The sequence below is a fragment of the Thermobia domestica genome, chromosome 16, assembly GCF_964235325.1.
Source record: "Thermobia domestica chromosome 16, izTheDome1.hap1.1, whole genome shotgun sequence".
Lineage (NCBI taxonomy): Eukaryota > Metazoa > Arthropoda > Insecta > Zygentoma > Lepismatidae > Thermobia > Thermobia domestica.
In genome coordinates, this window is record NC_137469.1 from 2,279,449 (window position 1) to 2,297,381 (window position 17,933).

A 17,933-nucleotide genomic window follows, 5' to 3' on the forward strand; every position below is an offset into this window, starting at 1 on the left:
TTCAAGGAGAAACCAGACTCGTAAACCTTTATTTAATCAACCAACATACAATTTTAATCAAAAACTTTCGGAACAATTAAACCCAAAGATGTTTTTATCTTTTATTGGATTGTCTATTTTATTTGAGGGAAACTCTTGGCCGGTAGACCCTTTGCTCCAAGACCAGTCACTTTGAATGTGGTTCCAGCGAGAGGTTCATTCTTCAAATCGATATCTCTGGACGCTGAAGTAACGTAAAGCTCATCAAAATTGGCACCACCGAAAGCCACTGACGTTACTTTAGACGCAGGAATCTTAACAGTCGTCAGCAGAGCTCCAGTGTTTGGATCAATTCGAAGGACCTGAAAAAGAGAACAGCTTTGATATAAATTCGATAAAGATTCGTCATTTTTTTTTATGAGTATTGACTGTATATAACACCTGAAATACAAATCTAACAGACCAAGACAAGAATACAGACGGTAGAGGCATGGTGGTTCAGTGGTAGAGCGCTTAATTCTAGTGCGTGAGATTCCTGGTTCGATCCCCGGCCAAGTAAATTTGTGGTGGACAACATTGTGTCCGTGGGTTTTCTCGGGGTACTCCCGTTTCCTCCTACTTTTTTCCAGCATCGTTCGCTTGCTTTAATCATCGACATTAAACTAAAATATTTCATTTCATTTAATTAAATCAGTGTCGGATCCCCCACCTCAGAAGAGGAAACTTTTTTTTTTTAATTTTAGATATAAATAAAACCCATCCTAGAGTTTGGAGGTCGTAAAAGTAGCTCTAAGTATAAGTATTACAACCCACCGCCCCCTCCCCCAGAAGTCCGTCCTGGATCCCCCCCCGGATTTAATTTCAAGAATACTGATGGACAGCCACCTTCTTATATGCCCTGTGGAAACCTTGTTTTCATCTTCTGCGCAGCAAAAGATGATGGATGCCTGACACAAGGATATCAACCTTAGCAACACCCTAGCGACGATACTAATCTTACAGGCTCAAAACGATCCCTTAAATGTTGAATAGAAAAATAATGGCACTTTTTATTGTTTTTTGAACATTTCAATGAGAACTGGTAAATATACACAAAATTTACCATTCGATCTTAGACGTTCGACCCTACTTTACAAACCTAACATACTCTACTGTACTCTACCGTTGATGTGTGTGCTTTTTTGCGTTTTTATGACACATCCGTTTGCACGCATATTATCAATTTGTACTCAATTATTTCAGCATGCGCCAGGAAAATAATAGTCCAGAATTCCTAGAGAATCATTTAAAGCAAGAAAAGTGAAACTTTTTTTTTTTATTATTATTTTTTATTTTTACTTCGACGAAATAACTTATTGTAAACCTGCATGCTGCAGCAAAACATCATGTCAAATACGGAAAGGAAAAAACTCAATACAGTTCATCCTAAATCAACTTCTGTAGGTAGATGTTAATACTGTGCTGTGTTGCTTTATAACTTCCTATAATTTCAGGCAATCGAGTTCTACAATCTACCTCAGTTTTCATTTTTATTTATTTACTAGCTGAAATACCCATTCTTCGCATGGGTCAGATAAAATCTATGTAAATATCTATGTAAACAAACTGAACAACGAAAGGAAAAAAAAAATCGGTTATTTTCTAGTACTTTTACATATCCCGGTGAACGCCCTTCTGAGACCCTCCTGGTTCGAATTAAAAAGAACGCTCCGTCTTGGTCTGGGGCCTGGACCAAGGTACCCATGACCAAAATTTTGTAACTTTCGGTCCACTCGTCTGGTCTCCATGTAGCACACAGACCATTATTATTATTTCTTAAATAATAATAATAATAATAATAATAATAATAATAATAATAATAATAATAATAATAATAATAATAATAATAATAATAATTGTAATTAACATTTACCTGTCCACCGTCAAATGTGGCGACCCATAACTTTCCTTCTGTATCAATGGTCATCCCATCAGGAACGCCAGGTAAGTTGTGTTTCTGTAAATCGAAAACAGTTCGTCGGTTGCCTGCAATGAAGGAGAGAAGATATGATGATGATAGGGGGCTTTAATGCCTACAACTAATGTCCAAAATCAACTCTTATTTATTCTAAAAATCTGGATACCAATATATGATTCCTCACACTAAAATTTTTTAAAAAATATAGATTGGTTCCTTCCTGTTCTCCCTAATAATCCTCCAGCACTCTTTTTATCTTATCTTATCTTTAGGCAGAACATGAATTCCTGATCTGCCTAATCTTCGTAAAAAGGGATATTTAGATTTCAGGGAAGTTTAATGGTAATTATTTTCCCCGACAATTGCAGTTCATTTCAAGGCCCCTTGATTTTCACGGAACTTAAAATAAGTTCGTTATTGAGTTTAACGTCAAGTTCAGCAGCGAGGCTATATGAGACGTGGACGTAGGAATCCGAACCACATGAGCTCCCGCCGGGAATCGAATCCGGGTCTCCCGCGCCAAAGGTACGTACGCTAACCGCTTAGCCACGGAGGAACTCTAAGTTTGTTATTGAATTCTCTATGTCTCTCTCTCTCTCTCTCTCTCTCTCTCTCTCTCTCTGTGTGTGTGTGTGTGTCTGTTATTTGCGAATTTTTCAATTTTGAGCCCTCCATTAGATGGAGCATCAAAAACTATCTGAAAGAAGTTATGGAATTTTTCGCGTCACTCTTACCATTCCCGAGATATTGGCAAGAAAAAAAATCCAATTTTGGGAGATCTAAGGGGCAATATCTCTGGAACCGTAAGTCATAGAGAAATCATGTTGGTGTTGATCAAGACCTAAGAGAATCGTGAACATTTTGGTACCAAATGGTAACCGATGGCCACTGGTTATATCTGCATTTTTAGTATATATACGGTGATGAAGAGTGACAGCTCAATATAGCTAATTCAATAGATCCTCTGATACGCAGGTTCTAAATATGTAAGTGTATTATCTATTGATTGTAATCAAATAAATTTAATATAGGTATAATTTTATACAAATTTCGAAAAACTAAGCCTTTTTAAGTTCGTTCTGACAATGCTCTTCGAGCATTCTCAACTGGTTGTATATAATTTTTTATGCCATATCATGCAATTTCAATTGCATTTTAAACTGGAAGTGAAAAAAAAAATCAGTTTTCCACTGTCAGAAATTTTGGACTGGTTAGATTTTCACTTTTAGAAAAAGGAAATAAGTGGTAGTACGTGATTGACTCGGATGATGTTCTCTCCTCCAATCGGCGTATTTTATTGAAGCACCTTAGAAGGATATACCAATATATGAACGAATGTCATTATTGAACCGTGAGTTAGTGAACAAAATTTGAAATTCGACTAGTTAATACTAGTTAATACGAAGTTAGATCTATTTCCTCTTATGAAATAAACACAATGTTTACTCAAGGTAATGTCCAAAACTACTCAACCAATAGTGACAGTTCTTTTAAAATTGGATATTCCCCCAATGGTGAAAGACTTTGTATTGTAACTCTTAAACTTCAGACAACTGACCTGAGTTATATCTTACACCACCTAGCTGTGCTTATTCTAATAACTGTTTAGGCAACGGGCAGAGATATGTAGATTAACCTTACAATAAAAGAATATTTGTTCGTAATTCATTACGTGATAAGCAATGCAATCAGTTAGGTACTATTATTCAAGTTATATGGTTGTTATTATTATTCCTTAATATCTTAATTTCCGTAGTCACTTGAAATATTAACCCTTTGAGGATATGAGTTTTTTGAGGTAATTTGTAAACTACCACTCAGTTAGCTATTGCATCAAGACTATTTACTCTAGGATCATGGTTTGACCCTAATTTCGTTCGGAATGAAGCAATGTTTCCAACTGTACACTCAATTTTCTCTATTATGTACCTGAAGTGGAAAATCCCGCCCAAAGTGGGAAAAGGGAATTTAAAAAAAATAGTATCCACGTTTGTCGCGAATTTTTTCCTCCTCAGATACATGAGTCGGACGTGCAAATTGTAACAAAAGAAAGTTTGCTTTATTGTGAAGAGAATGAGGTACGAAGAATGGTGGTAGGAGAAATATTCTTGATGCTCTAGCCGATTTATCAATTTTCCCTAACCATGTTTGGATAATATATTTTCAGTTAATTTTTATCCAATCAGCTTTATCATCAAGGCTATTCATGGTACGACCATGAATCATATCTCGTTCTCTTCAGAATGAACCATCCTTTCTAATGTAGCACTTCAATGTCGGTATCATGTACTTGAGGAAGAGAATTTTTCTGAAAGAATCCTTTTCTTCAAAGTTTGCGCCTCGCTGGGCGCCTTCTGTGTTATCATATTCCACTGTTTGAAAGACTGATTTATTCCAAAGAGAACGAGGTACAATTCATGGTTTCAGGATTTTTTCCTGACATAATCCATTTTTCCCACTTTGGGAGGGTTTTTCCGCCTTAGGTACATAATAGAGCCACGTGACTAGTAAAATTGGAAACAATGCTTCATTCTGAACAAAATGAGGGGCGAACCATGATCCTACGATAAATAGGGATGTCAGATTTTTTTTTTAATAAAACTCTAAAATAATTTACCCTCTTTTTCTTTAGTCAAAGTTTGTGACATCACTGCCTCATGCATCGCACGCGTGACTGCAAAATGCCCATGAAACATTTTCTTTGATACTTCCACGCTTGAACCAATGCACAAAACAAGTATGAAAAGCTTAATTAGAGATTTATAAAGCAAATTCTAAAGATCTACCCCATGGTATATACGTATACCATATGTCCTAAAAGGGTTAAGCGTCATCATACCTCTGACCGCCTAACTTGTAGCTTGTAACGATAAAATATATTTTACCGATATGACCTCTCCTATTCCTCATGTACCACGTAACCAGTTGTTATATTTCAGATTTCCTCCCAGGAAGACTTCTAAGATACTGCGACTGCAAGTAGTACTGCGAAAACGCGGGAAATCCACGTTGAGCATGATAAGAGATATGCCCTGGGAGGAGTTTATTAGCGCCGAGGGAAATATCTTCTCGTTTTCTTCTCGAGTCAGGCAATGAAATCGTCATTGTAGGGAGGGACATTTTCCTAGTGCCAAAACTAATCAGCTTCAGTTTGGAACACTGAAAAAAATATTCTGATTTTGTTATCTAGCCTTAAATCCAGGGACGTACTGCAACCCAGAGGCCCATCAGGAAGGTGAAATCCACGTTGAGCATGATAAGAGATATGCCCTGGGAGGAGTTTAATAGCGCCGAGGGAAATATCTTCTCGTTTTCTTCTCGAGTCAGGCAATGAAATCGTCATTGTAGGGAGGGACATTTTCCTAGTGCCGAAACTAATCAGCTTCAGTTTGGAACACTGAAAAAAATATTCTGATTTTGTTATCTAGCCTTAAATCCAGGGACGTACTGCAACCCAGAGGCCCATCAGGAAGGTGAAATCCACGTTGAGCATGATAAGAGATATGCCCTGGGAGGAGTTTAATAGCGCCGAGGGAAATATCTTCTCGTTTTCTTCTCGAGTCAGGCAATGAAATCGTCATTGTAGGGAGGGACATTTTCCTAGTGCCAAAACTAATCAGCTTCAGTTTGTAACACTGAAAAAAATATTCTGATTTTGTTATCTAGCCTTAAATCCAGGGACGTACTGCAACCCAGAGGCCCATCAGGAAGGTGAAATCCACGTTGAGCATGATAAGAGATATGCCCTGGGAGGAGTTTAATAGCGCCGAGGGAAATATCTTCTCGTTTTCTTCTCGAGTCAGGCAATGAAATCGTCATTGTAGGGAGGGACATTTTCCTAGTGCCGAAACTAATCAGCTTCAGTTTGGAACACTGAAAAAAATATTCTGATTTTGTTATCTAGCCTTAAATCCAGGGACGTACTGCAACCCAGAGGCCCATCAGGAAGGTGAAATCCACGTTGAGCATGATAAGAGATATGCCCTGGGAGGAGTTTAATAGCGCCGAGGGAAATATTTTCTCGTTTTCTTCTCGAGTCAGGCAATGAAATCGTCATTGTAGGGAGGGACATTTTCCTAGTGCCAAAACTAATCAGCTTCAGTTTGGAACACTGAAAAAATATTCTGATTTTGTTATCTAGCCTTAAATCCAGGGACGTACTGCAACCCAGAGGCACATCAGGAAGGTGAAATCCACGTTGAGCATGATAAGAGATATGCCCTGGGAGGAGTTTAATAGCGCCGAGGGAAATATCTTCTCGTTTTCTTCTCGAGTCAGGCAATGAAATCGTCATTGTAGGGAGGGACATTTTCCTAGTGCCAAAACTAATCAGCTTCAGTTTGGAACACTCAAGAAAATATTCTGATTTTGTTATCTAGCCTTAAATCCAGGGACGTACTGCAACACAGAGGCACATCAGGAAGGTGAAATCCACGTTGAGCATGATAAGAGATATGCCCTGGGAGGAGTTTAATAGCGCCGAGGGAAATATCTTCTCGTTTTCTTCTCGAGTCAGGCAATGAAATCGTCATTGTAGGGAGGGACATTTTCCTAGTGCCAAAACTAATCAGCTTCAGTTTGGAACACTCAAGAAAATATTCTGATTTTGTTATCTAGCCTTAAATCCAGGGACGTACTGCAACCCAGAGGCCCATCAGGAAGGTGAAATCCACGTTGAGCATGATAAGAGATATGCCCTGGGAGGAGTTTAATAGCGCCGAGGGAAATATCTTCTCGTTTTCTTCTCGAGTCAGGCAATAAAATCGTCATTGTAGGGAGGGATATTTTCCTAGTGCCAAAACTAATCAGCTTCAGTTTGGAACACTGAAAAAATATTCTGATTTTGTTATCTAGCCTTAAATCCAGGGACGTACTGCAACCCAGAGGCCCATCAGGAAGGTGAAATCCACGTTGAGCATGATAAGAGATATGCCCTGGGAGGAGTTTAATAGCGCCGAGGGAAATATCTTCTCGTTTTCTTCTCGAGTCAGGCAATGAAATCGTCATTGTAGGGAGGGACATTTTCCTAGTGCCGAAACTAATCAGCTTCAGTTTGGAACACTGAAAAAAATATTCTGATTTTGTTATCTAGCCTTAAATCCAGGGACGTACTGCAACCCAGAGGCCCATCAGGAAGGTGAAATCCACGTTGAGCATGATAAGAGATATGCCCTGGGAGGAGTTTAATAGCGCCGAGGGAAATATCTTCTCGTTTTCTTCTCGAGTCAGGCAATGAAATCGTCATTGTAGGGAGGGACATTTTCCTAGTGCCAAAACTAATCAGCTTCAGTTTGGAACACTCAAGAAAATATTCTGATTTTGTTATCTAGCCTTAAATCCAGGGACGTACTGCAACCCAGAGGCCCATCAGGAAGGTGAAATCCACGTTGAGCATGATAAGAGATATGCCCTGGGAAGAGTTTAATAGCGCCGAGGGAAATATCTTCTCGTTTTCTTCTCGAGGCAGTCAATGAAATCGTCATTGTAGGGAGGGACATTTTCCTAGTGCCGAAACTAATCAGCTTCAGTTTGGAACACTCAAGAAAATATTCTGATTTTGTTATCTAGCCTTAAATCCAGGGACGTACTGCAACCCAGAGGCCCATCAGGAAGGTGAAATCCACGTTGAGCATGATAAGAGATATGCCCTGGGAGGAGTTTAATAGCGCCGAGGGAAATATCTTCTCGTTTTCTTCTCGAGTCAGGCAATGAAATCGTCATTGTAGGGAGGGACATTTTCCTAGTGCCAAAACTAATCAGCTTCAGTTTGGAACACTGAAAAAAATATTCTGATTTTGTTATCTAGCCTTAAATCCAGGGACGTACTGCAACCCAGAGGCCCATCAGGAAGGTGAAATCCACGTTGAGCATGATAAGAGATATGCCCTGGGAGGAGTTTAATAGCGCCGAGGGAAATATCTTCTCGTTTTCTTCTCGAGTCAGGCAATGAAATCGTCATTGTAGGGAGGGATATTTTCCTAGTGCCAAAACTAATCATCTTCAGTTTGGAACACTGAAAAAAATATTCTGATTTTGTTATCTAGCCTTAAATCCAGGGACGTACTGCAACCCAGAGGCCCATCAGGAAGGTGAAATCCACGTTGAGCATGATAAGAGATATGCCCTGGGAGGAGTTTAATAGCGCCGAGGGAAATATCTTCTCGTTTTCTTCTCGAGTCAGGCAATGAAATCGTCATTGTAGGGAGGGACATTTTCCTAGTGCCAAAACTAATCAGCTTCAGTTTGGAACACTCAAGAAAATATTCTGATTTTGTTATCTAGCCTTAAATCCAGGGACGTACTGCAACCCAGAGGCCCATCAGGAAGGTGAAATCCACGTTGAGCATGATAAGAGATATGCCCTGGGAAGAGTTTAATAGCGCCGAGGGAAATATCTTCTCGTTTTCTTCTCGAGTCAGGCAATGAAATCGTCATTGTAGGTAGGGACATTTTCCTAGTGCCGAAACTAATCAGCTTCAGTTTGGAACACTGAAAAAAATATTCTGATTTTGTTATCTAGCCTTAAATCCAGGGACGTACTGCAACCCAGAGGCCCATCAGGAAGGTGAAATCCACGTTGAGCATGATAAGAGATATGCCCTGGGAAGAGTTTAATAGCGCCGAGGGAAATATCTTCTCGTTTTCTTCTCGAGTCAGGCAATGAAATCGTCATTGTAGGGAGGGACATTTTCCTAGTGCCGAAACTAATCAGCTTCAGTTTGGAACACTGAAAAAATATTCTGATTCTGTTATCTAGCCTTAAATCCAGGGACGTACTGCAACCCAGAGGCCCATCAGGAAGGTGAAATCCACGTTGAGCATGATAAGAGATATGCCCTGGGAAGAGTTTAATAGCGCCGAGGGAAATATCTTCTCGTTTTCTTCTCGAGTCAGGCAATGAAATCGTCATTGTAGGGAGGGACATTTTCCTAGTGCCGAAACTAATCAGCTTCAGTTTGGAACACTGAAAAAAATATTCTGATTTTGTTATGTAGCCTTAAATCCAGGGACGTACTGCAACCCAGAGGCCCATCAGGAAGGTGAAATCCACGTTGAGCATGATAAGAGATATGCCCTGGGAGGAGTTTAATAGCGCCGAGGGAAATATCTTCTCGTTTTCTTCTCGAGTCAGGCAATGAAATCGTCATTGTAGGGAGGGACATTTTCCTAGTGCCGAAACTAATCAGCTTCAGTTTGGAACACTGAAAAAATATTCTGATTTTGTTATCTAGCCTTAAATCCAGGGACGTACTGCAACCCAGAGGCCCATCAGGAAGGTGAAATCCACGTTGAGCATGATAAGAGATATGCCCTGGGAGGAGTTTAATAGCGCCGAGGGAAATATCTTCTCGTTTTCTTCTCGAGTCAGGCAATGAAATCGTCATTGTAGGGAGGGACATTTTCCTAGTGCCAAAACTAATCAGCTTCAGTTTGGAACACTGAAAAAAATATTCTGATTTTGTTATCTAGCCTTAAATCCAGGGACGTACTGCAACCCAGAGGCCCATCAGGAAGGTGAAATCCACGTTGAGCATGATAAGAGATATGCCCTGGGAGGAGTTTAATAGCGCCGAGGGAAATATCTTCTCGTTTTCTTCTCGAGTCAGGCAATGAAATCGTCATTGTAGGGAGGGACATTTTCCTAGTGCCAAAACTAATCAGCTTCAGTTTGTAACACTGAAAAAAATATTCTGATTTTGTTATCTAGCCTTAAATCCAGGGACGTACTGCAACCCAGAGGCCCATCAGGAAGGTGAAATCCACGTTGAGCATGATAAGAGATATGCCCTGGGAGGAGTTTAATAGCGCCGAGGGAAATATCTTCTCGTTTTCTTCTCGAGTCAGGCAATGAAATCGTCATTGTAGGGAGGGATATTTTCCTAGTGCCAAAACTAATCAGCTTCAGTTTGGAACACTGAAAAAAATATTCTGATTTTGTTATCTAGCCTTAAATCCAGGGACGTACTGAAACCCAGAGGCCCATCAGGAAGGTGAAATCCACGTTGAGCATGATAAGAGATATGCCCTGGGAGGAGTTTAATAGCGCCGAGGGAAATATCTTCTCGTTTTCTTCTCGAGTCAGGCAATGAAATCGTCATTGTAGGGAGGGATATTTTCCTAGTGCCAAAACTAATCAGCTTCAGTTTGTAACACTGAAAAAAATATTCTGATTTTGTTATCTAGCCTTAAATCCAGGGACGTACTGCAACCCAGAGGCCCATCAGGAAGGTGAAATCCACGTTGAGCATGATAAGAGATATGCCCTGGGAGGAGTTTAATAGCGCCGAGGGAAATATTTTCTCGTTTTCTTCTCGAGTCAGGCAATGAAATCGTCATTGTAGGGAGGGACATTTTCCTAGTGCCAAAACTAATCAGCTTCAGTTTGGAACACTGAAAAAAATATTCTGATTTTGTTATCTAGCCTTAAATCCAGGGACGTACTGCAACCCAGAGGCCCATCAGGAAGGTAAAATCCACGTTGAGCATGATAAGAGATATGCCCTGGGAGGAGTTTAATAGCGCCGAGGGAAATATCTTCTCGTTTTCTTCTCGAGGCAGTCAATGAAATCGTCATTCTAGGGAGGGACATTTTCCTAGTGCCAAAACTAATCAGCTTTAGTTTGGAACACTCAAGAAAATATTCTGATTTTGTTATCTAGCCTTAAATCCAGGGACGTACTGCAACCCAGAGGCCCATCAGGAAGGTGAAATCCACGTTGAGCATGATAAGAGATATGCCCTGGGAGGAGTTTAATAGCGCCGAGGGAAATATCTTCTCGTTTTCTTCTCGAGTCAGGCAATGAAATCGTCATTGTAGGGAGGGACATTTTCCTAGTGCCGAAACTAATCAGCTTCGGTTTGGAACACTGAAAAAATATTCTGATTTTGTTATCTAGCCTTAAATCCAGGGACGTACTGCAACCCAGAGGCCCATCAGGAAGGTGAAATCCACGTTGAGCATGATAAGAGATATGCCCTGGGAGGAGTTTAATAGCGCCGAGGGAAATATCTTCTCGTTTTCTTCTCGAGTCAGGCAATGAAATCGTCATTGTAGGGAGGGACATTTTCCTAGTGCCGAAACTAATCAGCTTCAGTTTGGAACACTGAAAAAATATTCTGATTTTGTTATCTAGCCTTAAATCCAGGGACGTACTGCAACCCAGAGGCCCATCAGGAAGGTGAAATCCACGTTGAGCATGATAAGAGATATGCCCTGGGAGGAGTTTAATAGCGCCGAGGGAAATATCTTCTCGTTTTCTTCTCGAGTCAGGCAATGAAATCGTCATTGTAGGGAGGGACATTTTCCTAGTGCCGAAACTAATCAGCTTCAGTTTGGAACACTGAAAAAATATTCTGATTTTGTTATCTAGCCTTAAATCCAGGGACGTACTGCAACCCAGAGGCCCATCAGGAAGGTGAAATCCACGTTGAGCATGATAAGAGATATGCCCTGGGAGGAGTTTAATAGCGCCGAGGGAAATATCTTCTCGTTTTCTTCTCGAGTCAGGCAATGAAATCGTCATTGTAGGGAGGGACATTTTCCTAGTGCCAAAACTAATCAGCTTCAGTTTGGAACACTGAAAAAAATATTCTGATTTTGTTATCTAGCCTTAAATCCAGGGACGTACTGCAACCCAGAGGCCCATCAGGAAGGTGAAATCCACGTTGAGCATGATAAGAGATATGCCCTGGGAGGAGTTTAATAGCGCCGAGGGAAATATCTTCTCGTTTTCTTCTCGAGTCAGGCAATGAAATCGTCATTGTAGGGAGGGACATTTTCCTAGTGCCAAAACTAATCAGCTTCAGTTTGGAACACTGAAAAAAATATTCTGATTTTGTTATCTAGCCTTAAATCCAGGGACGTACTGCAACCCAGAGGCCCATCAGGAAGGTGAAATCCACGTTGAGCATGATAAGAGATATGCCCTGGGAGGAGTTTAATAGCGCCGAGGGAAATATCTTCTCGTTTTCTTCTCGAGTCAGGCAATGAAATCGTCATTGTAGGGAGGGACATTTTCCTAGTGCCAAAACTAATCAGCTTCAGTTTGGAACACTGAAAAAAATATTCTGATTTTGTTATCTAGCCTTAAATCCAGGGACGTACTGCAACCCAGAGGCCCATCAGGAAGGTGAAATCCACGTTGAGCATGATAAGAGATATGCCCTGGGAGGAGTTTAATAGCGCCGAGGGAAATATCTTCTCGTTTTCTTCTCGAGTCAGGCAATGAAATCGTCATTGTAGGGAGGGATATTTTCCTAGTGCCAAAACTAATCAGCTTCAGTTTGGAACACTGAAAAAAATATTCTGATTTTGTTATCTAGCCTTAAATCCAGGGACGTACTGCAACCCAGAGGCCCATCAGGAAGGTGAAATCCACGTTGAGCATGATAAGAGATATGCCCTGGGAGGAGTTTAATAGCGCCGAGGGAAATATTTTCTCGTTTTCTTCTCGAGTCAGGCAATGAAATCGTCATTGTAGGGAGGGACATTTTCCTAGTGCCGAAACTAATCAGCTTCAGTTTGGAACACTGAAAAAATATTCTGATTTTGTTATCTAGCCTTAAATCCAGGGACGTACTGCAACCCAGAGGCCCATCAGGAAGGTGAAATCCACGTTGAGCATGATAAGAGATATGCCCTGGGAAGAGTTTAATAGCGCCGAGGGAAATATCTTCTCGTTTTCTTCTCGAGTCAGGCAATGAAATCGTCATTGTAGGGAGGGACATTTTCCTAGTGCCGAAACTAATCAGCTTCAGTTTGGAACACTGAAAAAAATATTCTGATTTTGTTATGTAGCCTTAACTCCAGGGACGTACTGCAACCCAGAGGCCCATCAGGAAGGTGAAATCCACGTTGAGCATGATAAGAGATATGCCCTGGGAGGAGTTTAATAGCGCCGAGGGAAATATCTTCTCGTTTTCTTCTCGAGTCAGGCAATGAAATCGTCATTGTAGGGAGGGACATTTTCCTAGTGCCGAAACTAATCAGCTTCAGTTTGGAACACTGAAAAAATATTCTGATTTTGTTATCTAGCCTTAAATCCAGGGACGTACTGCAACCCAGAGGCCCATCAGGAAGGTGAAATCCACGTTGAGCATGATAAGAGATATGCCCTGGGAGGAGTTTAATAGCGCCGAGGGAAATATCTTCTCGTTTTCTTCTCGAGTCAGGCAATGAAATCGTCATTGTAGGGAGGGACATTTTCCTAGTGCCAAAACTAATCAGCTTCAGTTTGGAACACTGAAAAAAATATTCTGATTTTGTTATCTAGCCTTAAATCCAGGGACGTACTGCAACCCAGAGGCCCATCAGGAAGGTGAAATCCACGTTGAGCATGATAAGAGATATGCCCTGGGAGGAGTTTAATAGCGCCGAGGGAAATATCTTCTCGTTTTCTTCTCGAGTCAGGCAATGAAATCGTCATTGTAGGGAGGGACATTTTCCTAGTGCCAAAACTAATCAGCTTCAGTTTGTAACACTGAAAAAAATATTCTGATTTTGTTATCTAGCCTTAAATCCAGGGACGTACTGCAACCCAGAGGCCCATCAGGAAGGTGAAATCCACGTTGAGCATGATAAGAGATATGCCCTGGGAGGAGTTTAATAGCGCCGAGGGAAATATCTTCTCGTTTTCTTCTCGAGTCAGGCAATGAAATCGTCATTGTAGGGAGGGATATTTTCCTAGTGCCAAAACTAATCAGCTTCAGTTTGGAACACTGAAAAAAATATTCTGATTTTGTTATCTAGCCTTAAATCCAGGGACGTACTGAAACCCAGAGGCCCATCAGGAAGGTGAAATCCACGTTGAGCATGATAAGAGATATGCCCTGGGAGGAGTTTAATAGCGCCGAGGGAAATATCTTCTCGTTTTCTTCTCGAGTCAGGCAATGAAATCGTCATTGTAGGGAGGGATATTTTCCTAGTGCCAAAACTAATCAGCTTCAGTTTGGAACACTGAAAAAAATATTCTGATTTTGTTATCTAGCCTTAAATCCAGGGACGTACTGCAACCCAGAGGCCCATCAGGAAGGTGAAATCCACGTTGAGCATGATAAGAGATATGCCCTGGGAGGAGTTTAATAGCGCCGAGGGAAATATTTTCTCGTTTTCTTCTCGAGTCAGGCAATGAAATCGTCATTGTAGGGAGGGACATTTTCCTAGTGCCAAAACTAATCAGCTTCAGTTTGGAACACTGAAAAAAATATTCTGATTTTGTTATCTAGCCTTAAATCCAGGGACGTACTGCAACCCAGAGGCCCATCAGGAAGGTAAAATCCACGTTGAGCATGATAAGAGATATGCCCTGGGAGGAGTTTAATAGCGCCGAGGGAAATATCTTCTCGTTTTCTTCTCGAGGCAGTCAATGAAATCGTCATTCTAGGGAGGGACATTTTCCTAGTGCCAAAACTAATCAGCTTCAGTTTGGAACACTCAAGAAAATATTCTGATTTTGTTATCTAGCCTTAAATCCAGGGACGTACTGCAACCCAGAGGCCCATCAGGAAGGTGAAATCCACGTTGAGCATGATAAGAGATATGCCCTGGGAGGAGTTTAATAGCGCCGAGGGAAATATCTTCTCGTTTTCTTCTCGAGTCAGGCAATGAAATCGTCATTGTAGGGAGGGACATTTTCCTAGTGCCGAAACTAATCAGCTTCGGTTTGGAACACTGAAAAAATATTCTGATTTTGTTATCTAGCCTTAAATCCAGGGACGTACTGCAACCCAGAGGCCCATCAGGAAGGTGAAATCCACGTTGAGCATGATAAGAGATATGCCCTGGGAGGAGTTTAATAGCGCCGAGGGAAATATCTTCTCGTTTTCTTCTCGAGTCAGGCAATGAAATCGTCATTGTAGGGAGGGACATTTTCCTAGTGCCGAAACTAATCAGCTTCAGTTTGGAACACTGAAAAAATATTCTGATTTTGTTATCTAGCCTTAAATCCAGGGACGTACTGCAACCCAGAGGCCCATCAGGAAGGTGAAATCCACGTTGAGCATGATAAGAGATATGCCCTGGGAGGAGTTTAATAGCGCCGAGGGAAATATCTTCTCGTTTTCTTCTCGAGTCAGGCAATGAAATCGTCATTGTAGGGAGGGACATTTTCCTAGTGCCGAAACTAATCAGCTTCAGTTTGGAACACTGAAAAAATATTCTGATTTTGTTATCTAGCCTTAAATCCAGGGACGTACTGCAACCCAGAGGCCCATCAGGAAGGTGAAATCCACGTTGAGCATGATAAGAGATATGCCCTGGGAGGAGTTTAATAGCGCCGAGGGAAATATCTTCTCGTTTTCTTCTCGAGTCAGGCAATGAAATCGTCATTGTAGGGAGGGACATTTTCCTAGTGCCGAAACTAATCAGCTTCGGTTTGGAACACTGAAAAAATATTCTGATTTTGTTATCTAGCCTTAAATCCAGGGACGTACTGCAACCCAGAGGCCCATCAGGAAGGTGAAATCCACGTTGAGCATGATAAGAGATATGCCCTGGGAGGAGTTTAATAGCGCCGAGGGAAATATCTTCTCGTTTTCTTCTCGAGTCAGGCAATGAAATCGTCATTGTAGGGAGGGACATTTTCCTAGTGCCGAAACTAATCAGCTTCAGTTTGGAACACTGAAAAAATATTCTGATTTTGTTATCTAGCCTTAAATCCAGGGACGTACTGCAACCCAGAGGCCCATCAGGAAGGTGAAATCCACGTTGAGCATGATAAGAGATATGCCCTGGGAGGAGTTTAATAGCGCCGAGGGAAATATCTTCTCGTTTTCTTCTCGAGGCAGTCAATGAAATCGTCATTGTAGGGAGGGACATTTTCCTAGTGCCAAAACTAATCAGCTTCAGTTTGGAACACTCAAGAAAATATTCTGATTTTGTTATCTAGCCTTAAATCCAGGGACGTACTGCAACCCAGAGGCCCATCAGGAAGGTGAAATCCACGTTGAGCATGATAAGAGATATGCCCTGGGAAGAGTTTAATAGCGCCGAGGGAAATATCTTCTCGTTTTCTTCTCGAGTCAGGCAATGAAATCGTCATTGTAGGGAGGGACATTTTCCTAGTGCCGAAACTAATCAGCTTCAGTTTGGAACACTCAAGAAAATATTCTGATTTTGTTATCTAGCCTTAAATCCAGGGACGTACTGCAACCCAGAGGCCCATCAGGAAGGTGAAATCCACGTTGAGCATGATAAGAGATATGCCCTGGGAGGAGTTTAATAGCGCCGAGGGAAATATCTTCTCGTTTTCTTCTCGAGTCAGGCAATGAAATCGTCATTGTAGGGAGGGACATTTTCCTAGTGCCGAAACTAATCAGCTTCAGTTTGGAACACTCAAGAAAATATTCTGATTTTGTTATCTAGCCTTAAATCCAGGGACGTACTGCAACCCAGAGGCACATCAGGAAGGTGAAATCCACGTTGAGCATGATAAGAGATATGCCCTGGGAGGAGTTTAATAGCGCCGAGGGAAATATCTTCTCGTTTTCTTCTCGAGTCAGGCAATGAAATCGTCATTGTAGGGAGGGACATTTTCCTAGTGCCGAAACTAATCAGCTTCAGTTTGGAACACTGAAAAAAATATTCTGATTTTGTTATCTAGCCTTAAATCCAGGGACGTACTGCAACCCAGAGGCCCATCAGGAAGGTGAAATCCACGTTGAGCATGATAAGAGATATGCCCTGGGAGGAGTTTAATAGCGCCGAGGGAAATATCTTCTCGTTTTCTTCTCAAGTCAGGCAATGAAATCGTCATTGTAGGGAGGGACATTTTCCTAGTGCCGAAACTAATCAGCTTCAGTTTGGAACACTCAAGAAAATATTCTGATTTTGTTATCTAGCCTTAAATCCAGGGACGTACTGCAACCCAGAGGCCCATCAGGAAGGTGAAATCCACGTTGAGCATGATAAGAGATATGCCCTGGGAGGAGTTTAATAGCGCCGAGGGAAATATCTTCTCGTTTTCTTCTCGAGTCAGGCAATGAAATCGTCATTGTAGGGAGGGACATTTTCCTAGTGCCGAAACTAATCAGCTTCAGTTTGGAACACTCAAGAAAATATTCTGATTTTGTTATCTAGCCTTAAATCCAGGGACGTACTGCAACCCAGAGGCCCATCAGGAAGGTGAAATCCACGTTGAGCATGATAAGAGATATGCCCTGGGAGGAGTTTAATAGCGCCGAGGGAAATATCTTCTCGTTTTCTTCTCGAGTCAGGCAATGAAATCGTCATTGTAGGGAGGGACATTTTCCTAGTGCCGAAACTAATCAGCTTCAGTTTGGAACACTGAAAAAAATATTCTGATTTTGTTATCTAGCCTTAAATCCAGGGACGTACTGCAACCCAGAGGCCCATCAGGAAGGTGAAATCCACGTTGAGCATGATAAGAGATATGCCCTGGGAGGAGTTTAATAGCGCCGAGGGAAATATCTTCTCGTTTTCTTCTCGAGTCAGGCAATGAAATCGTCATTGTAGGGAGGGACATTTTCCTAGTGCCGAAACTAATCAGCTTCAGTTTGGAACACTCAAGAAAATATTCTGATTTTGTTATCTAGCCTTAAATCCAGGGACGTACTGCAACCCAGAGGCCCATCAGGAAGGTGAAATCCACGTTGAGCATGATAAGAGATATGCCCTGGGAGGAGTTTAATAGCGCCGAGGGAAATATCTTCTCGTTTTCTTCTCGAGTCAGGCAATGAAATCGTCATTGTAGGGAGGGACATTTTCCTAGTGCCGAAACTAATCAGCTTCAGTTTGGAACACTGAAAAAATATTCTGATTTTGTTATCTAGCCTTAAATCCAGGGACGTACTGCAACCCAGAGGCCCATCAGGAAGGTGAAATCCACGTTGAGCATGATAAGAGATATGCCCTGGGAGGAGTTTAATAGCGCCGAGGGAAATATCTTCTCGTTTTCTTCTCGAGTCAGGCAATGAAATCGTCATTGTAGGGAGGGACATTTTCCTAGTGCCAAAACTAATCAGCTTCAGTTTGGAACAC

General features: G+C 41.5%; 1 protein-coding gene across 2 annotated transcripts in view; it reads right to left on the reverse strand.

Annotated features, from left to right (window-relative positions):
• The window catches only part of LOC145672877 (regucalcin-like), a 56,369-nt gene continuing 38,436 nt past the window's right edge, over positions 1-17,933 (reverse strand). For both annotated transcript variants that reach the window (XM_081742058.1, XM_081742057.1), the window contains exons 5-6: positions 1,892-2,004; positions 1-341 (exon numbers count right to left, since the gene is read on the reverse strand). In XM_081742058.1, the coding sequence (XP_081598184.1) occupies positions 114-341; positions 1,892-2,004 (341 nt within the window). In that variant the 3' untranslated portion in view covers positions 1-113. The remainder of the gene's footprint in view (positions 342-1,891; positions 2,005-17,933) is intronic.